The following is a 26,531-nucleotide window of genomic DNA, read 5'->3' on the forward strand; positions in this document are numbered from 1 at the left end:
AATTAACTGTTTAGTTTTAGATGCCTAGTTAATATCCTGGCACTCTGTACATTTATTCATTTATTTACTTGATATCTTATTTACACACCCAGCCCTTAACATACACTTACTTATTGGATGAACAAATAAATGGAGAATTCGTATATTAATTATCATACACCGAGGAAGACGATGCTTTCAATAGACTAAATCATCTTTACTACATTCGGGAGAATCGCATATAATGTGACTTAGTAAAAGTCACTGCTGCTTCAGGTTTACTATTCGGCTTCATTTTATTTAATTTTGCACCCACATCTTACAGATTTGCCTCTCTTTGCTCTAATCTCTTTATTCAGTGCATTCTCTGGAAACAGTCAGTGCTTTGACAGCCACTGGCTTCTGGTTTATTAACAGAAAGCCCTGTCTGACCTCTCACAAGTGCTCAGCTGATCCATCTGTGTGTCACTGTTAGACGTTTGAAGTCCACAGAGGTAAAGACAGTGACTTGTGTTTAAAGAGTGATTGCTTTCAACACTCTTCACTGTTCAAGTGTGACAAATTCTTTGTCCATTATGCTATCTGAACTCCGGCAGTTCAGCATGAGGTGAACTGAGGAAACGTCCTCAGCTCTGTGCTGGAGAGCACATGTCACACTTAGATGAATGGGAGCACAAAGGCCAAAAGTAGCTCTGCGGTAGACTGAAGAGTGAGTGAATGCATAGGCAGCCGTGAGAGTGATCGGGAATGACGACTTTTGGGGGAATCGAGAGCTCATACAATGAGAAGTGGGAAAACATTGGAAAAAAGAACAATATTTTATCTGTTTCTCTAGAATCAAGTTCCCTGCCCAAAGGGCTGGAAAGAAAAGGTGGTCGGTATTAAAAACTCTACACAATACTGAAGTTTCAAAAAGTAATTAAAAGGAAGAAAAATAGTTACTAGTGGCTATTACATTTATCCTAGTAAGTTGATCTTTCCTTCATTTAAGTCATTCAAACCCCTGGATCAAGGTGAAAATCAAAACAAAATTGCAGACTATCCAGAAAGTAGGGACAACAAAAGCATCACCTATCAGGGTATGTGTGAGGCAGGTATAGGTACACCCTTAGGAATATTCATCATAGTCTTAAACACTTTCACTACTAAATAAGCATTCAGCTGAAGAATGAGAGAAATAACAAATTAGATCTAAGGAAATACAAAGAAAAAATTAACAATAAGAGCATAATCACTGAATTGGAAAACAAGAAAACAGTAGAGAATAATAACTCAACACAGAGCTGATTCCACAGTCTGAGAATCAAAAGCTGAGGACTTACTAGAGAAACAATCAAAATAAATGAAGAGGTGTGAGGGTGAGATCCTGGTGACATCCATGAATAGAGACAGAAAAAGGCCACAGTGCTGAACAGGTCCACCTTCCTTCACAGACAGACGCCTGAGGAGTCTGCAAAGCCTGCAGTGGGGTTGCTTCGCCAGTGAGTGGAGACCTGAGGGGCACAGCGCCAGGTGTCCCTTGGTCCCTACCTCCTGTTCAGTATCTGATGAGAGACATTTTCAGCTACCTGGGAAGCCAGGAGGTCGCACTCTTCAGAGCTGCAAATACACACTTGCAGTGCTGGCAACAGCTCTAACGTGACCTGGCACAGAAGAAGCCCCCGTGGTTTCCTCCAGCTGAAATGGAGGGTGTGGAAGTCACCAGACCATGGGTAGCAGTGGAAACTGTGAAAGAGAATACTTCTCCATGGAGCAAATGGTTCCCTATTGGTTGAAGATTTGCACACTTAAGGTGTGTGATATTTTCAAGGAGGTTAGCATCTGGTCCTTTTGGGACTAATTATTAGAGAGTTTAAGGAGTTGAGTGAATGTGAATGGGCTTTCACACATCTTTTCAACTTATAAGTTTTACTTTTAGAAACTTTAAAAATGATGATTTTACTGGTGCCCTTAATAGCAGTTCACTTATTAAGTTGATTAACAATGATCCCTGACTAGGGATTCATAAGAAGTCAGTTTTCTTCATTCATTCAGTGTGTATGGGGCCCGTATAAAATGCCACACAGTGAAGATACGATGGCTGTTATAGACAGGACGTCTCTCTGTTAGGGAAAACAGACACGTGTATGGTAGAGGCAAGGGCAGAGGACTCAGGAAGCGCCCGGCGGGGCACTGACTCAGGAAGACCCCCAGAAGGAGGGAACCCTGAGCGGGTACTGAAGGGTGAACAGGAGCGCAGAAGTGTGAGCTGATGGTGCAGTCAGGAGACTGCAGGGAGTTCAGCAGGGCTGGAAGGCAGATTGCCAGGAGCCTTGGGAAGGGTGAGAAGAAAGGCTTGCCAAGCTGCGAGGGGCTGGAGGGTGAGGGATCTGCCCTGGGGCTCAGCCAGGTGCCCCGGGTGCGAGGATGCTCAGAAACGGGATGCTGAGGGGAGACGAGCCTGCGATACACTGGGCCTGGGGTCGGGATGTGAGAGATGCTAGGAGCTGGCGTGGGGGGGCTGCCAAATTCAAAAGGGGCTGCACATCAGGAAAGAGCAGAAAAGTCAAGATTGATGGCCTAGAAATGCGGAAAGTGGCCTTGCGGGATGCTCAGTGAGCCGTTCTAGATGGATCCTGCACGCCCTGTGCCTTTCGGGGTTTCTCGGGTTGACCCCACTGTGGCCCCGAAGCAGACCTGACCCCTCCCCAGCAGCCAAGGGGCACGACCAGTTGCTACCGGCCAGTGAATTCCAGGAGAGTCACAGGTCAGGTGTCTAGGTCATCGAGACGACCAAGTCAGTGTACATCTGGAGAAAAGGAAGCTCCCTTCTCCGAGCGCACGTGAGGAGCCAGAGGGACCATCTGAGCGCATCTTCCCAGCTCTTCTCCGGCGCTCACCTCCCAGCCGGGGTTCTCTCCTGTGACTCGTTCGATCTCCTCTCCAACCAGCGGCCAAGGGGCATGTCTCATGTTGCCTGATGTGAACCAGCAAAAAGGGGGTGAGGCTGCAGGGCTCTCCCCTCCTCCTGTCCCGGATCAACGTTTATGCCTCGCCACAGAGGAGCTGCTGGCACACACTCCATTTTACCGCCCTCTGTTTTTGATTTCGCAGGATTGGGTTTTCCAGTTCTGGTTCAGTTGCCCACTGTCAGCATCCCTCCCTTTCCGCACAGCTCCGGGCATGGTGGCAGGCGCATGGTCCTGTAGCTATCATCACAACGCAGATATGGAACGGTCCTTTTTTTGCACAGCCCCAGATGTCTCTGTCCTCGTATTATCCCATATTCGTGCCTGAAGAACTTCCTTTAATATTTCTCCTAGTACAGGTCTGATGGCAATGTTTTTCTCTGCTTTTGTTTTTGTGAAAAAGTCTTTATTTCACTTTCATTTTTGAAAGATACTTTCTCTAAGTCTAGAATTCTGGGTTAATAGGGTGCTCTTTTAATACTTTAAAGATGTTACTTCATTATTTTCTGGCTTGAATACTTTATGACAAAAAGTCTGTGAAAAGTTTTTGTTCCTCTGTATGTAATGTGTCCTCTTCTCCAGCTTTCTTTAAGATTGTCTCTTTATCCTTGGTTTCTGGTAGTGTGAAAATGATGTGTGTGGCTTTTGTTTTGTTTCTGGTACTTATCTTTCTTGAGATTTTCTGAGAGGCTTCAATCTGTGATTTAATGTCTTTCATTATTTTTATGAATTCTTGGGCGTTATGTCTTCAAATGTTTCTTCTATTGACTGCTTCCCCTTCTCTTTTCCTCCCAGGATTCTGGTGTGTTGGACAGTTTGATATTTTCCCACAGTTCTTGAATGCTCGTTTCCACTTTTTATTTCTTACATTTTTTTCTTTGCGTTTCAGTTTTGTGATCTCTGTGGACCTATCTTCAAGCTCACTGATTATCACTCAGTTATGCTGAGTCTGCTGAAGAGCTCAGCAGCAAAATTCCTTACTTCTAAAACCATGATTTTCATCTGTAGTATTTCTAGCCGCCTCTTTCTTCTAATTTTTCTCTCTCTGCCAACTTCCCTTCTGTGTACGTGAGTAGTCCACGTTTTCCCTTAGATTCTTTGGCATTAATTCGTTATTTTTAGGTTCTCTCTGATAGTTCTGTCAGCGGTTATCTCTAAATCTCCTCTTGGCTGCTCTGTTTTTTGAGTGGCTTTTATTTTCTTTTATTGTGTCTTCTAAGTTCTGATATTCCTGAATAGATGGCACATTTGCATAAATGAAGGTTAACACTATATACAGAAAAGGGACATATTGAGATGTCCTGGTCCCAGCCCTATTGCACCTACTTCCTCTTTACTCCTTAGAGGTAAACATTTTTATTAGTTTCTATTTATCCTTCTATTGTTTCTTGTAATATAAATGATTATTTATATTTATATAAATATTTATACTATAATTTATAATTTATAAAAATTTATAATATAAATATGATATGAGTTTTAATCGTCTCTTCCCATTTTATTATAGAAAAGTGGCAGCTATATACTAATGTCCTATGCTTTGCTTTTTAAAAGTGATGTAACCTGGATCGCTCCAAATCGGTACATAGAAATCTTCCTCATCTTTTATAGCTGCCTAATATTCTAGTATATTCTATGAATAATATCCTACCGCCTTAATGCTTGTATATCTATTATTCAATCAGTACTACAGTGGTGAACTCTGGATTGTCTTAAACTTCTGCTATTACTGATGATGTTGCAATGAACATCGTCTTACTTGTGTCACCGCTTACAGGTGTATCCAGAGGCTAGACTGCCCCAAGCGGGACCCAAGGCCTACGGATGGGCGCGTAGGCAGTTTACAATTCCTTACAGTGATATACAATGGAATTGTGCGCATGCTTGACAGCAACTCCTTTAGAATAAGATTTTACATTTTTAGTTTTAAGTGGAATGCTAAAATACTCTCTAAGTTTCAATTATCGATAAGGTATGTAAACAGTCTTTTTAAAAAATTACATTTATTTTTGCCTGCATTGGGTCTTCGTTGCTGTACGCGGGCTTTCTCTGCTTGCGGTGCACGGGCTTCCCATTGCAGTGGCTTCTCTTGTTGAGGAGCACGGGCTCTAGGTGCGTGGGCTTCAGTAGTTGTGGCACCTGGGCTCAGTAGTTGTGGCATGCAGGCTCAGTAGTTGTGGCACATGGGCACATGTGGCACATGCTCTGCGGCATGTGGGATCTTCCCGGACCAGGGCTCGAACCTGTGTCCCCTGCATTGGCAGGCAGATTCTTAACCACTGTGCCACCAGGGAAGTCCCATAAATAGTCTTTTCTGGCCTTTGTCCATTTTTACAGCTACAGTGCTCACTTTTTCCTTACTGATTTGTAAGGCATCTCTTCGTATTAAGGGTATGAAAACGTGTCACCTGTATTACGGAACATTTTCCCAGGTTTTTATGGTTGTTTTACTTTGGTGACAGTACTTTTAGCTTGTTGATTTGTTTGTTGGCTTTTACCATGAGTACGTTTTCAGTTTTATGAATTAAAATCTGTCAGTGTCTTGTAGTTTCTCACTGTGGAATAAGGTTTGGATATGCCTTCGCCAACCCAAGATTGTAAAATATTCATATACACACATTCATGTATATATATACACATATACATACACATGTATACACACATACGTGTATACACACACGTATATATATACACACACACATACCTGTATATACTCACACATACAAGTATGATTCTTATATCTGTAACCCACCTGAGTTTATCTTTACATAAGAAGTAGTTCTTAAAATAAGCTCTCCTTTCTCTATAAATTTAAAATGCTACCTTCTTGAGAGAATGACTCAGAGATGTTCAAAATTATTAGAGCTTTGACTTCTCAATTCAACTAAGCAGAAAAAAATACCCCGAATTAAATTAGTTGGTCTACCTTTCATAATTATAAAAAGTGAATTCTCCAGATACTAATACATAAGCTAATTTAAAAATCTAGTAAATCAGATTCAGTAGCATCTTGAAATTTGCACTTCATTTAAAATAATTCTAAATGGTGTCTGCCTATGGGCAGGATCCCCACAGAGAGATAGGGTCTGTCCCCGGCCTGGGGGTCTGATTTTCCTGATCAGTCAACCCAACTGTTGAGAATTCTGAGCAGTAAGACAGCTGTGACAGGTCTTTGCGTGTCTGTTTTGGTTTCATTTTTCTTTCGAGAGTGAAAAGACTTTCTCTCACCTTGCACTCTATAGAGAACACAGCAGGGGGAAAGTGAAAATCCTTATATGTGTAATAAGGACATGCACTCAATTATTAATGAGAAGACTGACTTTTTTCTCGGGTTAACAGCAGGAAGACAAGACAGTGTTCAACAGAATCACTGTTCCCAGAGGTCAAGCATTTTGAGTACGTGCAGCCTTCACAGAAGGGGGTTTATATTATACGGCTCAACAGGGCTGGTAACAGGCAACTAAACAGCCAATCTCGTTTCAGGTCTTAGCTGGGCAGATTGAAGAAGGGCTGCTGGGAAAGTCCATTTTATACCAGTGTTTACTGTGACTTGGGAGGCTCGTAAAATTCCTAAGGTTTCAGTGTGCCCATATGATAATTCAACGATAAGAACATCAATCCATCACATTAAAACTAAAGTATAATTACTAGGTTCATCTGACTATTTCATCTGCATTCTTAAATACCATTATGAGTGTGAATAGAATTAATGGTGCATACTGAGAATAAAACCTAAAGGGGGTTGGCAGACACCAATTCTTATGTTTATCACTTGACTCTTAAACCGTTCTGTCAGCTCCTGCTGGTGAAGTTCTGCGGTGTCAGAGGGAAAACATTCAGTGCACTGCTAAATCTGAGGGCTTTCAGTCATATTTTACACACACCTTTAGAACTACCACTTCCCTTCCCTCAGAGATCATGTTGGGCCCCAGGCACACGACCCTGCTATTTGGGTGAAATACTTTCCTCGGACATGGGATTAAAAGAACTTTTCATTTCAAACCCCTGGTCCCTTCCGTGGCCTTCAGTACCTTGTTCCTCTGACTCAGGGTTCTGTTCCATAAAATGGGCACAGCTTTTATTTCCCTGGGTAAAGAGTTGAGTTTTCATGATGCCATTTAGGACGAAAATAAGTGAAATTATATTGAAACCTATAAAATTCTAAGATGTGCTAAGAGCCTAACAGGCAATAATAACAACGTACTTGATATACCTCCCAGTAACATATTTTAAAGAGAAATTTCGTATGTTAACACAAAGAGCGACTTGTTATGGGAGTTTCACGGACTTTGCAAATTAGCAGAGGAGTCCCGCAGGGCACGGTGTCGTCTGGACATGTCACAGGGTGCTGGCCCCTCCCCTTCACATCTCCATCGCAGTGTCAGATTTGGGGGAAAAGAATGATCCACACACGTGTAAGGAGAATTTAGCACAGTGCCCGGCACGTGTCGGAGGGATGAACGGAGTGATAAACACAGAATAACGGGAAGAAGGGCCCGACCGAGGGCTTATCTCTGCAGACAGAGTGGGCAGTGTTTGCAAGGCCAACGCAGACGTAAGTGAGCTGAGAACAGGAGCAGGTGTTAGGCAGCATCTTCTATTCATTTCCCCCCAAGTTTCCCGAGGTATGAAGTGCAGCGGGTGTGCTGGGGTTAGAAGCCTCTGTGGATGAACCCCCGGCTCCACTTCCACACGCGGATGGTGAATGGTTACTCTGTCCGGTGGCCTTGCCTCTCCATCACTCTCTTGGGTTTTTGAGGGAATTTTTACGATGGTGGGTAATGACGCGGGTTTTACGAATGTAAACTCCTAACAATATCTTCTGAACATCGTCAGAACTGGCGCCTGGTACAGATGAGGGGAGGGACGAGAGGCAGGTGCTGACCGCTGAAGAAGGGAATCGTGGTCCTGCGGGGAGGACTCAAGGGTTGGGGACAGGGCTCCAGGGAGCACGACCAGTCTGGGGTCAGCAGACAGGGATGAGGGACTTTGTCAATAGGAAAACAAAGTGCGTAATTCTTTTTTTTTTTTTTTTTTTTTTTTTTTTTGCGGTACGCGGGCCTCTCACCGCTGCGGCCTCTCCCGCTGCGGAGCACAGGCTCCGGACGCGCAGGCCCAGCGGCCATGGCCCACGGGCCCAGCCGCTCCGCGGCACGTGGGATCCTCCCGGACCGGGGCACGAACCCGCATCCCCCGCATCGGCAGGCGGACTCCCAACCACTGCGCCACCAGGGAAGCCCCCGTAATTCTTAAAAGGCCTGATCCCTGCTCACAGTTCAAACACTGCTTGCTTTTATTTCTTTTTCATGGTTCGCTTTCAGAGTGCACAATCATGAAATGAATCACGAACTTTTAAAATGAGGAGTTAAGTCGGTGGCCCTACCCAGTGGATCAGAACCCCAAGACCTGCGAAGCACAACTGCTGCCCGGGTGGGGGGGGGGTTTCAGATAACCCAGAGTTCTCAGATGTGTCTTCAGGCACCCCCAAATGAAGCTGGGGAGACTGGTGCCTGGTCCAGCCCTCGATGGCTGCGTGCCTGGGTCAGGTGATGCCTCTGGTTTCCCACCCCTAAACCCTCACTTCTTAAGTTCCCAGCACAACCTTCCACTGACAACCTCTTCCAACGGTTTGCTTTCTTTGCTTACACGCCCCCTTCCCGTTATCCCTCTGTGAGCTCCACAGGGCGAGCCTCTGGCTTGGCTCCTAGGCACTGATTCACAAACCTCCCCTGACCACCTCCTCTGCGTAAGGCAGCGCCTTACCTTAGGGGACCCGTAAGGGACGAGACAGGCGTCGCTGCCCCCCTCATCTGTTCGTGCCTGGCATCCCCAACACAACTGCCGAGGGATTTAAGTGAACGAGGTCACAAAGGTACCGTTCACGTTTGTCAAATGTAGGATACGGGTCAATTCAAAATTTAAATTTTTCATCCTGTGAGGTAACATTTAACGGATGACTGGATTTATCAGGAGAAATCACACCATTGTTTCACATGTCGCCATGTGCACGGGGCACGGGTGGGCGATGACACAAAGGTGACACCCCGGTCACAGCCTCATCCTCTCACTACGTTACAAGAACAACTCTGGATGCAACACTGGCAAAGCACTGAGCTGCTGTTTCACCCTCTTGCTGAACCTTCACACCAGAGGAGCCACAGCTCGTGGTGGGAAAAGCAGACAGTTCTTTGCACTTACATCCAGACTTAGCTGGAAGGACCAAAAACACACAAGGTGACTGCTAAGAATTACAGGCATATTTTCATAGTTCAAAGGAATAGCCGAGTTCCTAGTTTCCTCTGTTTATATTTTGGAAATTAGTTAAATTTATCAACAGTGTGTCTTTGCATGCACCCCTATGTTCATTGCAGCGCTGTTCACGACAGTCAAAACATGGAAACACCCTAAATGTCCATCGACAGAGGAACGGATAAAGAAGACGTGGCACATATATACAATGGAATACTACTCAGCCATAAAAAGAATGAACTAATGCCATTTACAGCAACGTGGATGGACCTAGAGACTATCATACTACGTGAAGTAAGTCAGAGAAAGACAAATAACCATATGCTATCACTTACATGTGGAATCTAAACTATGGCACAGACGAACCTATCTATGAAACAGAAACAGACTCACAGATACAGAGATCAGACATGTGGTTGCCAAGGGGGAGGGAGAGGGATGGAGTGGGAGTTTGGGATTAGCAGATGCAACTAGTATTTATAAACCGGATAAACAACAAGGTCCTACTGTAGAGCACAGGGAACCATATCCAGTCTCCTGGGATAAAACATAATGGAAAAGAATATCAAAAAAGAATGTCTCTGGGTGTATAACTGAGCCACTTTGCTGTACAGCAGAGGCTGGTACAACATTGTAAGTCAACTACACTTCAGTTAAAGAAAAAACAAAAAAAAAACCCCAATGTATTTTTGGACAAATATATAAAGCACATGCTATGATATTTGTAAAATTAATCCAGTTCCTGCCCCTACCCTGCAAAAAACTTGTTGCCTACATGTGCACTTGTAAAGTTATAGTAAACAAAAAATTCCCCATTGTGATTTTCACACACACACACTCACACAGATGTGCTCCTGATCAATTGCTGGAATGATCTGAGAAGACACGGAGGGGTCATCGGCTATGACAGGTACTTGAAAATTAATATTTGACATAGAAACTGCCCAAGTGTATTTCCTTAATTACTATGCAATGAGTAAATAACCGAAGGTCTGATTGCTTTTTTTTTTTAAGGACTTGAAAATTGACAGCCATTGAGCCTAATATTTTCAGCCCAGGACTTTTTCTGGGGTGTTTGGACAACCGGCCGCGGTCGGTGTGAGAAGAGCCCTGGGCTGGGGTGAGGGAGGCGCGCGGGGGGCTTACGTTTGGAGGTCCCCCGGCGGCCTCTGTCCGATGGACTTGAGCAGGGGCTCTGGCCGGAGCGCCACCTTGGGGGGCATTTTGGGGCTGGAGTCCGACTCCCCGCTTTCCTCGTCACCCATGGCTTTGATGTAACTGCCACTCCTCGTCCTTCTGCAGGGAATTTCCTCGTCTTTGCCCCCCGTGGGGTACCCTCCCCACTCGTCCTGGGGCACCTAGGAGAGAACAGACAGGGCGTGCGTCAGCCTTGGCGTCAGAATCCCGTTACTGCCTCTTTGGGGACAAATCCTCCGAGCTCGTGAAGACACAGCTTGTTGTGGTCACTCAGCAGTGAAAGTCACACGCTTCTTAGGGGTCTGTCATTCAAATCCCCAAAGGACATTAATATACAATTATTGTTTTCTCCCCTGTTATAAAAGGAATAAACGTTATGGGAAAAGTGAGACAATGTTAGAAAGAAAAACCCGTTTGTAGTCTCAAAACCTGGAAAAAAGCACCACTAACATTTAGATTTATTTCCTTCTGGTAGGAAAGCAGTTGAAACTTGAGAAAAGTGGAAAAAGAGGTCCCCAGTGTGGAGAACAAGAAATAAGAGGAAGAAGGAGACCAAAGGAGGACACCCTGCTGCGTGGTGAGGGCTGACAGGGGCGCACCCCACAGTCGGGCCCCCACGCCAGGGCCCTGCACGCCCGGGAAGCACACACTGCGCTGGGTGGGGACTCAGACCCCGAACGCTGTCCACGGCGTGGGTCCCAGCAGAGCGACGCCCCCTCAGCGCTTCTGTGTCACTTCCGGGGTGCATGGGCTACGCCGCGAAGAGGAGGAAGCAGGCCTGCACTCCGTGTCCACCCCCCATCTGGGAAACCCGGTGTGCTCACACAGCACACACAAGTCTCAGGGTGTCTACACCGCACGCGCCTGCCCCGTGCAGCTCACCTTCCACCAGCCGTGACCCTTACAAAGACCCAAACCACGCCAAGCAGCGGCCGAGGGTAGAGGGCTGCACGATTCCGCACGTGCCCGCACCATCACACGGAGTTCCGCAGTCCAAGGACCTAACGCACGTGCTCTCCGTGCTGCAGGACGGGACCTCCCAGAGTACTCTTCACCCAGACAGAGGACTGACAGTCTTCGGAGACAGGGTTCTTCCTGTGGTGACTATTCAGAGACTTACGGACACTCAGGTCATCCTAAGAGGAGTCCTGCCATTTTTCCAGGTTTTTAAAAAATTTGATTGAGGTCTAGCTGGTTTACAATGCTGTGTTAATTTCTGCTGTACAGCAAAGTGACTCAGTTATAGACGTATATATCTATTTTTCATATTCTTCTCCCTTATGGTCTCTCACAGGAGATTGAATAGAGTTCCCTGTGCTATACAGTAGGACCCTGTTGTGTATCCATCCTATATATAATAGTTTGCACCTGCTAACCCCAAGCTCCCAGTCCACCGCTCCCCCAGCCCCCCTTCGCAACCACAGTCTGTTCTCTGTGTCTGTGAGTCTGTTTCTGTTTCGTAGATATGTTCCTTTGTCATCTTTCCAGTTTTGATGGTGCCAGTGGGCCCATTTGTCACCATCCCCGCCAGGGACGCGCATGCCTGGAGGGAAAGGCAGAGTTTTCAGCTGAAGGCACCTTTTCTCCGTTTTCTTAAAACACATCTTCAGACATCTCGCATGTTACAGCCCAGGAGGGGAAACCGGGGATGGGACAGGATGTACCTTCTGCGGTTCCGGCCAAGACAAGCAGGGACAGGGCGGCCCCTCACTGAGAGGTGAGGGGGTGGGCATCAAGCCCGTCCAGGCCCCGTGGTGACACGTCGTGGGTCCTGCCTGCAGTTTGTGTTTTAAAACAGCGCCCCCTCCGCCCACCCCAAGCTGGCTTAGGTCCACGGGAAGCGCGTGGAGACATCGCAGCCACACACAGAAAGAGGAGGGGGCTTAACAGGGTGGAGATTCCAGGTCCTCAGTGGACCGTGACCCCCAGGGCCGTGTGGCCCTGGGGGGTCCGCAGCCGAGTCCCTGCAGCTGCAGAGCAGGGGCCGCGTGGGTGGCGCTTCCAAGCTCCTTGTTGCCGGGTGCTGAGTGCCCGTCTCCAGGGGGTTTCAAGAGGACAGTGACCCTGGGGGTGGTCCAGACTGGGCGGGTGGGCACGAGGCCCCAGACGGCAGTGCAGAACCGCCAGAGACACGGTGGGAGGAGAGAAAGGCCCGGTGACAGAGCAAGCCATCAGCCCCCGGGGAAACAGGCGTAGATTTACGCACATAGAAGGTATCTCCTGACGCTCAGGATTTGGGGCACAAGGAAGAAGGAAGACTGAGCTTCTCTGGGCATTTAGGTCCTCATCCATGGGTTTTCTTACCAAAAGTCAGTTTTCCACCATCAGAACAAATTACCAGGATGGAGACAGATGTGGGCACAGACATTTCCACGCCATTTCACGCCAGGTGGTAATGTGGGTCCAACATTTACAGCCACGTATCAGAAGACTTCAGACTGTGGGCGCCTCTGACCCAGCAATGTCCCCAGCCAACAGGATTCACGCCAGGGACTGTGAACCATTCTTTAGGGTCAAAGGAGGAAAACTGATAATATCTGACGGGGTGGCGGGAAATATTTACTACAAGCATGCCATGGATACTGTGCGGAAGAATTGCTATTTAGCCGACGAAGGGTGTTCACGGGCGGGAGCATTTTAGAGTATGCACTCCGTGTTCTTATACTTTAACGACAGATATGCCTGCAACATGCATAGACACGTGGCCGGAAGGATGTGGAATCATCCCTGGGAGATACTGACCGCGGGTTTCTCAACGATTTTTCTTTATACTTATGTCTTCTAAGTTTTCTACATGGACCATATACCTTGCTAGTGTAATAAGAAGTAAACTTTAGAAAATTTAGTCCCGAATGACAGTACATTTCAGTAGGAAGGCAGGCATAAAAGAAAGTGAATTATGGTTTAATTAGGGCTACAGAAGCAGGTGTGGAGGGAAAACAGGGAAGCAGCCAGTGGAAGCTGTGGACAGAGAGGAAATGATCTGGGAAGGCCTCCTGGAGGAGGGGTCTGGGCTCTAACTTCCTGGGATTTGAGCAGCAGGCAGATAGCCAGGACATGGAAGCAACCTAAGTGTCCATCAACAGATGAATGGGTAAAGAAGATGTGGCACATATATACAATGGAATATTACTCAGCCATAAAAAGGAACGAAATTGAGTTATTTGTAGTGAGGTGGATGGACCTAGAGTCTGTCCTACAGAGTGAAGTAAGTCAGAAAGAGAAAAACAAATACTGTATGCTAACACATATATATGGAATCTAAGAAAAAAAAAAGGTCATGAAGAACCTAGGGGTAAAGACAGGAATAAAGACACAGACCTACTGGAGAATGGACTTGAGGATATGGGGAGGGGGAAGGGTGAGCTGTGACAAAGCGAGAGAGTGGCATGGACATATATACACTACCAAACGTAAAATAGATAGCTAGTGGGAAGCAGCCGCATAGCACAGGGAGATCAGCTCGGTGCTTTGTGACCACCTAGAGGGGTGGGATAGGGAGGGTGGGAGGGAGGGAGACGCAAGAGGGAGGAGATTTGGGAACATATGTATATGTATAACTGATACACTTTGTTATAAAGCAGAAACTAACACACCATTGTAAAGCAATTATACTCCAATAAAGATGTTAAAAAAAAAAAAATAAAAATGAAGGGGGAGGCACCAAAGGCCCAGGAAGGAGGAGGCCGGGGGTTCCTCTATGGGCCGGGCGCTCCCGGGAGGGAGGCTGCAGACGGCAGGAGACAGATGGAGAGGAGCCGGGAAACATGCATCCCCACTGGCAGCTTTACGGAGTTTCTGTGAATTAAAAACATGTTTCCGTAAAAAAAACAAAGATTTTCTCCCCAGCAGCTTGTGAATTAACTGACAAATGAGAGCAGCTTGTATTTTTTTGTTTCTGATGTAAGCCGCCAATTTCGCAGTCTCTGACAGGAGAGATTTCAATACAGAAGGAGGGTAAACCAGAGTCAAGCGTGGGCTCTGAATACCGCTTCCAAAGCACATGTCTCCAGGCTATCAAAAGAACAAGGGAGTGACACGAAAATGCCACCGTGCCTGAGTCAATAACTCTTTCTTGGGTACATTACAGCGTCAAAACCCTGCAATGGCAGGTAAGGGTGGCCAGGGTTGGCCCCAAACCCACAAGTGCTTTAATGAACGAACAAATGAACTTCCTTTCACAGTGACCACTGACCTCTGCAAATCCATGCGTGATCTTTGCTGCATGAGGCGATAATTACTACTTTAGTTCCTACTTGCATAGAGTGATATTTATGATGTCTAAATAGGCATTTTCCTAAGGTTGAGTTGAGTGTACAGTTCAGTGTCTCCTGCTCCTTGCTTGAAGGAAACGTCAACGCGGCAGGTTAAAATGTCCTTTCTTCCTTTCAAGCAGCAAGGCACGGGTGACAAGGGCCGGGGTTTCGTAATAATATTCTCTTTCAGGTGTTGAAACCAAGGGAAAAAAATGTCATCAAACGCTGTGTGTCCCTGTAGGGAAATGTCTTCTCCATTCATTCCGGAAAGTTTTTGTGTTTTGTTTTAAATGCATGACAGGCACGCTCGCCACTGGGAATATAATTGACAGCAAGACAGCTGGGCTTCTCAGTTCCAGGTTGTCACAGTAAACAACAACGGTTCCAAGTGGGGACACCCTCTAGGGCCACCCAAGACATCCATCGGGGGAAGCCGTGAGTGCCACATACTTGGGGGACACGACCAGCATCCTGGGGGCCAGAGATGCTCGTTCGCAGGAAAGCATGACACAACCCCACCCCCATGAAGAACTGGCTTGTGTGCTGTATGCTTTTCTGTCTATAATGACCTGAGCCTTGAATCTAACTCTTCTTTGTATGTAAACTAAAGTTGTTTTGCTTTTTTCATTTGCATGGTCTTAATGAACAGTGGATTTTTCAGGAATGCAACTAACCATGTAAATCAAGGGAAGAGAGGACTCTGTTTGGTGTGGTGCTTCCCCAAGAAATGTGGACCATTGCCGAAAATCCCATCTGGTGGGTGAATCTGCTGGTGGTGCGTGAGTCATGACTATTCCCTCCACAGGTCTAAATTATTGTGTCTTCATCCAGAAACAAGCTTCCGAATACTTCCTTCTGTACATGTTTGTCATGTGCCCAGACATTTTTATATTAAAATTCATGTTCTTAGTTAAAAGGGACCCTCCTTTTATTTCTGTTTTATTAGCGTTTGGGCACATTATACACGTAAACAAACCTATACAGCTGACCCTTGAACAATGCAGGTGCTGGGGCGCTGACCCTCCACCCAGCCAAAAGTCCGAGGATAACTTGTAGTCAGTCCTCCACATGCTTCGCTCAGCATCTGAGGAGTCAACCAGCCATGGATCGAGTAGTGCTGAGCATTTACTACTGAAAAATTCCACCTACAAGCGGACCCACGCAGCTCCAACCTGTGTCGTTCAAGGGTCAAATCTATACTCAGAATAGTGTGTGTAGGTCGGTTACGCATGAATTTCATTTTAGAGTAGTCCAGGAGACACCGTGAAATATTTGCTATAAACAGGAATACTTGGTTTGACATGTTTAGGAGCCATGGTTACGGGCAGGAAAGTTGTTTAAACAATCGCACAATGGGTATAAATGCATGGACTTTGGAGAGGGCGTGGTTTAGCTATCAACAAGCCTCCTAGGACCTGAGAAGGCATTTCACAAGAAGGTGTCTCACATGTTCCAGAACCACTGCGTACAAAAACAACTTTCTGAGGTTACCAACTTAAACAAGGGATCAAGGTTAGCATTACCCCTGATACGACATATAAACATCACGTACCCCTTGATATGATGCACTGAACAGGACACGATATCACTTCTGGGTAGCCTTGCCAAAAATGCATAACTTTCATCGTGAAAACATCTGAGAAACGCAAACTGAGAGACATTCTACAGAATAACTATTACTCTTCAAGAGTGTCAAGGTCATTAAGGTAAGGAAAGACTGGGGAACCACCATGTATTGGAGGAGATTAAGGAGACACGATAACTAAAAGATCGTGGGAACAGAAAGAGGACATCGGGGAAAACTGGTGAAATTCCCATGAGATCTGTTTTTAAGTTAGTAATATTATAACGTTGTTCATTTCCTGATTTTGATAACGGTGCTATGGTTATCTAAGTTGTTAACACAGGAGAAATGGGGTGAAGGGTATACCTCAGTTTTCTTTTCTATTATTGTAACTTTTATGTAAATCTAAAATTATATCAAAATAAAAAGAAAAAAATTAAAAAAAAAAAAAAAAGGAAGGCGTCTCATAAGAAGGCTTCCCAGCTGAGCTCGGACACCTGAGAGGTGGGTGGTGCCAGGAGGGATGCTGAGGGCGGGGAGGCAGCGCCCGGGAGGAGGTGCAGGCGGAGGGGTCCCTGCCCCCAGCCCAGGAGAGTCGGCTTCTGATGAACCCAAGTCCACCTAGTTCTAACTCTCACGCTCTTGGGATGACCCCAGTGGTTCTCAGCTGGGGGTAATTCTGTCTCCCGGGGACACTTGGTGACGTCCGGAGACAAGTTTGGTCATCTCCAAGGTGGGGAGACTGCCTCCTGGCCGCTGGAGGCTTGAGGCCAGGGATGCCGCTAACATCCTTCCCTGACCCCCGTGCACAAGAGAGAACCGCCAGCCCAAGCGTCAGCTCTCCTTTGATTTCTACCGCGCACATTCACAGTCACACACAGCCCTCGTCCTTCTTAACTGGTAAACGTGGACAGAGCAGAATATTCACCCACACAATATTATTATAGGTTTATATAATGACTGATGATTTTCCAAGCGCCTTTCTTACACTGTGTTGAGTCTCACCACAAAGGGTTATGTATATGAGATCAATGAGGCAGAAAGGTTGACCGGGCTCACGGCTGGCAAATACTCGAACCCCGGCATCCTTCAGTGAAGAATTTATCTCAACAATATTTCCCAAATGCCTGTCACAGGCCTGAGACCATACGAGGGACTCAACACGATGCACTGAGCGGGCCGCGGCCTGCTGGAGGTGATCCTGTGTGCTGGTCATATATGAGTCCCCTGTCGGCACCGTCCATATGTGCTGGGCACTGTCCCCATGTGCTGGGCACTGTCCATACGTGCTGGCCATGCCCCCCATGCCCTCTCCTGTCCCCTCTGGTCCCCGGTCTCCTCCCCCCACACCCTTCTCTGTGCCCTGCCACTGAGGGAGCCTCTCGCCAGTCCGGGTCCCTTAGCCTCCGGTTCTGGTTGGCTCTGCCGGGGGCTGCACTGCGGGGGGAGTGGAGGGGGGCTGCGGAGCGCCTTCCAGAGCTCTCTCCAGCTTCGGGCCCACGGTCTGCCAGGAGCTGCCTCAACCAGGCTTCCAAATGCTGGGGGTCCTGCTTCCACGGGCCCCCTCTCTCCGGACCCTGCCCACAGGCCTAGGATGGTAATGGTTTCCCCTGTGCTCTGGGAATGGCTCCTTTCAAACCCTTCCCAGGGGATGCCACTGCTCTCCAGGACCCACCCATCCACTGTCACGAAAGAACAGAGACGGCAAAATGACCCACGATGTGAGCGTGTCTTATGTGCCGATGAAATCGGCCAAGACGTGCACGTGGAAACACAAGAGACCGATTGTGAGAAGCGCCCGGAAGAGGGACGAGGGTTTCCATGGGGACTCCGGGGGAAGGGACCCGCCACCTCAGCAGGTTTGGGGAGTAACCCAACCCACAGAGGGGCCAGAGAAATCTAGCGGCCGTGATGCCAGCCACTCCCGGCGGGGACAGCCCCGGGGCTCCGGGGGTCTGGGAACTGGGTGAAACAATTAAGTTTGTGAGAAGCTTATCAGAATTATTGGTTTTCTGGAGTTGGATGGTCTTTATGAGCCCTAATTCCAACCATCCTGAAGAGTCATGAATCCCGTGTGAGCAGAAGAGGCTGGGGGCGCATCCATCCTCCTGATCACCCCGATTCGAGAACCACCCAGATGCCTCCAGCGCCTGGAAAGACGCTGGCTTTGTTGGACCGACACCTGAGTATCTTTTCACTGCTTCCAGGTGTCCTGTGGCATCACAGGACAAATGAGCCTCCTCGTTCCTTCATTCGGGGCTTTATTACGAGTCCGACCCCACCAGACGCAGGGATAATGCGGTGACGGGGGTGCGGAGTCCTGTTGGGGAGACAGATCGTCGTAGACCGGCGAGCAGAGCAATGCAGGCGGAGGGAGGGACGGGGACACGAGACACACTCAGGACAGTTGGGGCGGCCACGTCAGCCAGGGTGTGGGAGGTGGTCAGTGTCAGAGCTCAGCTCTCAGTCAGAAGTCAGCTTTCACTTCTGATCACATGGAAGCACACGTCCAGGGCTCTGGAAGCCTGAGGCCCCTTGAAGTGCTTACTGCAGAAACCAGAAGAGGCCCCCTTCGGTAAAGGTGGATGGTTTTTCTAAAGCACAAACAGAACCCACTGAACGAGTGTCGCTGGGAAATGCAGTGTTTGTAGGATGTACTTCTGTGCGCGCGCCGCGTACTTCATCAACTCGATGACCAGCTTCCGCTCTGGGATGGAGGATGCTCACGACTCATGGAGCGTTTGGAGCCCTTTCCCGCGAAGGATGGTGGGGCAGGATCGGTGCCCAGGTCTGGGGGTGTGCGGACCTCGGTGGGATGGAGGTTGGGAGCGGGGCTGGAATACTCTGCAAGCGTGGGAAGATTTTCACGCTTCCCAGTGGCTCTCGCCGCTCCACGGTCCTTCTGCCCCTCCCCTCTGGCGGCTCCCTGGAGTGTCATGTTGGGACGGGAACTCTTCCTGAATTAAACACCAAACAAGATGCTGCCTTCAGAACAGCAGCATCATTAGCACAGACACCGGGGTGAGACCCCTCGTCGCCCGGAGACCCTGTGGGTCTGGACCACCAGTCGGGCAGAGACAATCAAGAGAGGAAGGGGGGAGGGAGAGTGAAGGAGGCCTGCGGAGAGGCCAGGAGACCAGGAGGGGAGAAGGGAGTACCGAGCTGGTGCTGGCCCTGGGCTACGTGCCGCTGCAGTGCGATGTGATGGGGGCCAAGGCCTGTGTTCCCGGCATGTTCCCACGTGTCCCCGCCGTGTTCTCTAGACGACGCAGTTGCCCTCACCTATCCTCCCATCAGGGCCAGGAGGGCACCTCCTACCTTCGTGTCCCTAGAACCCAGGGCAGCACATGACAAGGGGGCCACCTGTTCTCTGAGCTAACCCCCCGCAGGTCACCCGCCCAATTAACGTGACACTCATTAACACTCTGACCTTAGACGCTTTGTCTGCTGCTGGAGAAACTACCAAAATAAGCTCTTTCAAAGAACAAAAGGGACCATAATTTTCTTTCAATTCTGCCTATTGTCTGCTTTGACCTACTTAAAAACATGAAGACTCTTGCTCTAATGTTAACTATGTATTCTGTACAAACCAAAGGTAAAAGTGGAAAGCAATCCTTCGTTCAGCTCCAAATCTCTCTAGCTTTGGGTGGAAAAAGAAAAGCGTTCGAGCATTCATTTCTCCCTTCTGTTCTTGTAAATCTTATTCCTACGGTAGCATCTACAGAGAAATTCTTCCGATCCCCCTACCTTCTGGCCGCGAAATAAAATCTGCGCTGGCGAGGATGCAGAGTTTTGTATCCTTCCCCAGAAAGCGTAATGCAATCAGCACCGTCAAGCCCTGTAGCACAAGGTCCTGGAAGTCCTAGGCCAACAGGACAAAGGAGCCGGGGAAGGAGGCGGAGCTCGTGATGCTCCTGGCCTCAAACCTCCCCCCGCACCCATCCCCCCGTGATCCAGCGGGGCCCAGGGAGGGGGGCGCTTGGTGGGAACCCGTCTCCTGAGTGAGCGCCTCACCCGCGTTTCTCTGGGGCCCCGTGGTGCCGCCCTGCCTGCGATGTGGCTCCCGCCGCGGGCGAACGTGGTCCAGACTGTTCTGAGGCTGCATCGTGAGTGGCCCCCAGAGTGTCCCTTCACGATGACCACGCGGCTGGGTCTACGACTGCCCACTCCGAGTGAGGCCCTGGGGGGTTTGTGGGCCTGCGTGATGTCATTTAACACCGGGGCTTGTTCCACCGAAGCACAGCTTTTCACGGGACCCAGTCACTTGTCATTTCTCACACATTCCCATACGAGGACGAATGTTCCGAAGTCTGGAAACGGGGTTTTGCTGGAGCCGCGGCTGGACGGACGACCCTCTCGCTCCAGCGGGCGAGGTCCTTAGTGACTCTCACGCTAGCAGTGGGGGACCACGGGCGGGGGGGCTGATGGTGGAGGCCCGACCACCGCCTGACAAACACGAGGGCCCGAGATGCGGCTGCGTGACCCCTTGAGACCCCACAGTTGGAGCCCAGACTGCGGGGAACGTCAGACAAATGGGTTCCTAACCACCCCCCAAAATAAAATCCCTGGGGAGGACAGTGGTGGCAAGAGAGAGCAAAGAGAAGGAGACAGAGGAGAAACCAACAGATTTTTCATGGACAGGTGACCCCACCCCGCGCAGGCCCCTGATCTGGACGCCGATGCCAACACACTGTAAGAGAGAACTGCGGGCAGACAGGGAACCCTGGACATTGACCAGATATTGACACTCTGAAGAAACTGTGATTCCTTAATGTCTTAACGGCATGGCAGTTGTGCTTCCAAAGGAAGAGCCCTTACCTTCCAGTGTGGGTCTTTTAGAGATAAATACAGAAACACCTACCTAGGCTGTGTGGGCTTTGTTTCAACATAACCTGGACAGGAAGGCAGATGAGGTACTGATGGGACAAGACGGGCCCTGAATCGATCATTCCCGAGGCTGGGTGATGAGTGTTTGGGGTTCATTATGTTGCACTCTTGCCTTTATATCGGATTACTAGTTTCCATGATTAGCAGATGTTCGGTAAGTGGAGAGGGGACAGAAAACGTTTAAGAGAGAGGCCCTGAGGGGTAAGAGGTGCCCCAAGAAGTGTTGTGGAAAAGTCAGGTCACTGAGTCAGGCACCCAGGGGCCCCATACCCCAGCTGCAGGTCCATCCTGGTGTGCTCAGGGGACACTGCACTGGAGATTTCCCAGGTCCAAACACGGACACAAACAGGAGAGTTTTGCTTCTCTCACAATGACTAGACTGGGCCCTGGATGCACTTGTCATATTTCTTTAGAGATGTACAGGTAAAATTTTCATATTTATATATCACTGGCATTTGCTAACTACAAGCAAAATTTAAGTCTCTCCCATTGCTACAAAAATAATATTTTATCCATCTGCCAATTTGTCTCCTTGAATAAATCTTCCTATAAAAGCAATTGGGTTAGCATTTCCTTTGCAAACAGAACCACTGGGTTTTGGACCATGTTCCAGGATGGCAATTGGAGTTGCTAGAATGATTTGCAGCCACCTGACGCCCGAAAAGATTCACAGTTGTTTATCTGTTCCATTAATTGACCGTCTGATGACTCAGCCAGCATTTAGCGCTATTACTCATTATTCCGTGAGGATTTCTCTAACCCAGAGCACAGCCTACATTACAGCAACTGCTGTCGGCCAAGTCGAAGGGATTGTGAATTGGAATACAAATTATACACACACTGGAGGAAAACTTCAGACTTTCCAGCTTTGCTAACAGCACTGTTAGCTAACAGAAGTAATTGCAGAGGCCTCTTAAAAGGGGTGGGTGCCTCTCAGTGGGTGGCGCTCCCCTAGCTCCCTCGGGGGTGGCATGGTTAGGAGGCCCAGAGGAGAAGGGAATGATCTAAAACAGAGAATTCACAATATGCCACCTGCAGCCAGCCACTGCCTTTAATCTGTTTTTGCCTTTGGTGCCACACCCCAGGGGAACGCATGTGGCTTCCATAATCACGCTCATTGGCTTAAAGATGCTGCTGTCGGGTAAGAGCTGTGAACTCGCTCAAGCTCACTCCTGGACCAAACCAGCCACTTTCAAACGGGAAAGCACTACCGTGGGCCGACACACGTTTGTGGCCGGTGCTACATCCTGGCCCGTCGTACCCAGGGCTACGGTCTGGAGGAAGGACGGGGCGTCCTCCAGGGCCCTCCCCACTCGGCCTGCCGAGACGGCACGCAGTGCCCTCCCTTACCTGCAGGTAGTGGCAGGGCCGCAGTGGCGGCTTCAGCTCCGGCGGCCCCAGCGGCTTGTCCAGGTGCAGGGAGCTCTTGCGGTAGGCCTCCTTGGCCTGGCTCACCGTGAGCGTGGACCAGGAGCTGCGCTTCATGTACTTGGCTTCCGGCGCCAGGGCCAGGCCCTCACAGGCTGAGCACTTGACGTCGCTGTTGCTCTTGGAAATCCTCAGGGAGAGGTCCCCGAAGGGGCTGGCCAGGGCGTCGGGGTAGCAGTGGGCCGTGGGGTCGGCAGGGTGACGGCTGAGCACGCTGGAGGCTCGGTAGGTGCTGTCACTGTCCAGGTTGTCGTCCGAGCTCCACCAGCTGCTGAGTCCCGAGCGGTGCCGGCCCTCGGCCTTGCGCTCCCGGCTCTTACTCCGTTTGCTGTGCTTGGAGTGGTGGCCGTGGGCGTGCTCGTCCGCCCGGCCGTCCCCCTTGGTGCCGTTGACGTGGCCCTTGGACGAGCCCTCCAGGGAGTGGGACTTGGTGAAGAGCTTCTGCACGGAGTGGACCAGGTGGCGGATGCGGCCAGGACTCTCGCTGCGCTGCTCGGCCGCCGCGGAGGTGCGCTGGTACTGCAGCGTGTGGAAGCCGTCCCTGTGCAGGGGCAGCTGCTTCTCGAACTGGTCCAGCAGGTTGGCCGGGATCCGGTTGGTCTTGGCGCCAGCGTGGGCCACGGCACAGTCGTCCCTGGTGTCGTAGTGGGAGCTGTAGTGCATCCGGGGAAAGGTGCTGCTGGACACGTGGTCTCCCAGCGCCACCGGCAGCATCACGCAGTCAGAGTGGACGGAGGCCCGCGGGGAGCAGCGGTGACGCTCCATCGGGCAGCTCTCGGCCGGGCTGAGCAGGTAGGGCTGCCGCGCCTCCGGGCCACGGTGCAGGTAGCTGTGGCTGTGCTCGCAGTCCTCGGGGGGCGTCAAGCCACAGGTGTGGCCGGAGCACAGCGGGGGCTGGTTCCGACTCCCGGGTAAGCCTTTCATAGCCCTCAGTGCAGGGGAGTACCTGTCTTCATTGAAGTGCTGAGTCGGGGACCATGAGTGCGGCTGGTCTGTCGAGAGAACACAGAAGCACCGTGTCAGACTCGGTGGGAACACGGACGGGAGCCCTCGCTTGACACCCTTCCCTCTACACGTGGACTATATGTAACCCATGGCCACTCCTGGCCTGGACACTCAAGCGAACGATCATTGTTTTATACCACATCACCCGCTCCAAAGTGTAAGAGCACTAAAAGTAACTTCGATACTCCCCGGTGTGGTTCGACAACTACGAATACTTAATGCCTAATACATTCATCAGGTCTCCTGACAGCAAGATTTTGTGGCGTTAAACAGATGAACAATTTGGGGGCAAAAAACAAGTTACATTTCAACTAGACTTGCGTGTTGTGGTTCAGTTTAAGAAGTCTGAGAAATCACACCTGGAATTTCATCAGCGATACTGCCTGGTGGGCTGGCGCACCGCACGCTAGGGTGCTGGTCACGAATCACTTACTGAAGCTGTGTCCTCACTATGCAGGCGAGCAGCGGGGGTGACTTTCTCAAGGCCACCGTCCGCGTCAACGCGAGGCTGGAACCAGGATGTCCTGACTTCCTATTTCAGATGGTTGACTTTGAGCTGTACGATTCTACTCAGAAACGTCGGGGAAGAAAGGTCTGATTTTGCGAGCGGCACTATTAAACACAGACCCCCGAACCACCAGAGCCGACCTCTGCAGGATGCTGGGTTTGCTGCTGCTGGGGGTCCCGGTAGGAAGACAGCTGAGCTCAGCGGTCGAAACGGGGGCCTCTGGGCATGGGCTAGTCAGGGTTAGGGTCCCAGTTCTGCCAGCACTAGCGGCAGGCTTCTGGCACCTCAACGGCGCACTGGCAACAAGCAGAGGTCCCGGAGGAGGACCCGCTCAATGATTATTTTTAGCTACATTACGATGATTGTAATTGTTACCATTTTCAATTCTCTTGGGTCAGCATGTATAAAGTCCAGGGTTTACTGGATTCCAGGCTTTGCTAGAGAAGCCCCTCGCTCCACTTCTGCTTCCTGATGCTCCAGCGTCTCTGCTTCTGTTGCTTCCAACTGGTCACCAAACAGATGCAGGAGACACAGACTCTATTATAGTATATGATATGCCTATATACTATGTATGCAAAATGCACATATCCATATAGAATATGCAAACCTAGTATATAATATGCATATAATATAATCTATACAGGAAATACAGACTCTATGATAGCATATGATATGCCTATATACTATGTATGCATAATGCTTAGGTCCATATAGGATATGTATACATAGTATGTTATTTGCATATAATATATAAAGGAAATGGACTCTATTATAGCATATGATATACATATATAGTATGTACACATAATGCATATATCATATATAATATGCATACATTGTACACAGTACGCATATAATATATACAGGAAATACAGACTATTATAGTATATAGCAGGGGTCCCCAACCCCTGGGCCACAGACAGCTACCGGTCCACGGCCTGTTAAGAACTGGGTGGTACAGCAGGAGGTGAGAGACAGGTGATCCACGGAAGCTCCATCTGTATTTACAGCCACTCCCCATCGATCGCATTACCGCCTGAGCTCCTCCTACTGTCAGGTCAGGAGCGGCATTAGATTCTCGTAGGAGCGCGAACCCTACCGTGAACTGCGCATGTGAGGGGTCTAGGTGGCATACTCTATGAGGATCTCATTCCTGATGATCTGAGGTGGAGCTGAGGCGCTGATGCTCGTGCTGGGGAGCGGCTGCAAATACAGATTATCATCAGCAGAGAGGTCTGACTGCACAGAGACCGTAATAAATCAATTGCTTGCAGACTCATATCAAAACCCCATCAGTGAGTAGCAAGTGAAAACAAGCTCAGGGCCCCCACTGATTCTGCATTATGGGGAGTGGTATAATTATTTCATCATCTATTACAATGTAATAATAATAGAAATAAAGTACACAATAAACGTAATGCGCTTGAATCATCCTGAAACTATCCCCACCCCCCCCTCCTCCCCCGTCCGTGGAAAAATTGTCTTCTACAAAACTGGTCCCACGTGCCAAAAAGGTTGGGGACCACTGGTATATAGTATACATATACAGTACATTAAATGCACATATGGCATGTAATGTAATGTATACCAGAAATACAGACTATCATAGTATATACTATGCATTTATAGCATGTATATATAGTGCCTATGTCCGTATATAAAATGCATATATAGTATGTGTATAACATATAGAGGAAATAGATCCTATTAGAGTGTATAATATGCACATATAGCATGTATGTATAATGCATATATTTGCATATAACATGCATGTATAGTATATAGTATGCGTGTAATATACAGAGGAAATAGATCCTACTATAGTGTATAATGTGCACATATAACATATATATGTAGTGCATATACTCATATATAATATGCATATATAGTATATAGCATGCATATAATGTACACACGAAATAGCTTCTATATTATAGAGTATAATAGGCACACATAACATGTATACTTAATGCATATATTTGTGTGTAATATGCATATACTGTCTATAGCATGTGCAGGAAACACAGACTCAGGATGGCAGGCTCCCTGAGGCTACCGGCTGGCCCCAGCCCTGTGCCAGGCCCAGAGCGGATGCCCCGAGCTGCGTGGTGGCCAGATACGCTGGCAGAGCCCCTCCCTCTAGGTTCATCTCTCAGCTCGCCTGGGAAGTATCCTGTGCTTTGTCACATCAAACTGCTGCTCCTTCTGAAAATTCCTCCGCAGGTCCTCTCCACGCGCTGCTCCCCAGGCTGGGGTGCTTCCTCCAGGATTTGCTCTCCGAGACTCGGCTCCAGCACCACCCACCGCAATTCAGACAATGCCTGGGCCCCCTGCACGCTGTCCTCAGGCTGAGGGTCCAGAAAGGGACGATAAGGGGACCTTCTCAACGCGTGAGAGCCTCGTCTCCTCAGGAAGGAAGCTGTCTGAGCCCCGACCCACCGTGGTGTCCAACACCCTCTCCCCAGGGCCACTGCCCGCCTCAGCACCACTGTCCTCCTCCAAGAGTGTCC

At 49.0% G+C, this 26,531-nt stretch overlaps 1 protein-coding gene across 1 annotated transcript in view; it reads right to left on the reverse strand.

Annotated features, from left to right (window-relative positions):
- The window catches only part of DLGAP2 (DLG associated protein 2), a gene marked incomplete at its 3' end in the record, with an annotated part of 716,077 nt that overhangs the window by 72,871 nt on the left and 616,675 nt on the right, over positions 1–26,531 (reverse strand). Inside the window, exons 6-7 of the mRNA XM_082863905.1 lie at positions 22,431–23,500; positions 10,323–10,534 (exon numbers count right to left, since the gene is read on the reverse strand). Coding sequence (XP_082720031.1) covers positions 10,323–10,534; positions 22,431–23,500 — 1,282 coding nt within the window. The remainder of the gene's footprint in view (positions 1–10,322; positions 10,535–22,430; positions 23,501–26,531) is intronic.

The sequence above is a fragment of the Leucopleurus acutus genome, assembly GCF_964270905.1.
Source record: "Leucopleurus acutus genome assembly, chromosome: 21".
NCBI lineage: Eukaryota > Metazoa > Chordata > Mammalia > Artiodactyla > Delphinidae > Leucopleurus > Leucopleurus acutus.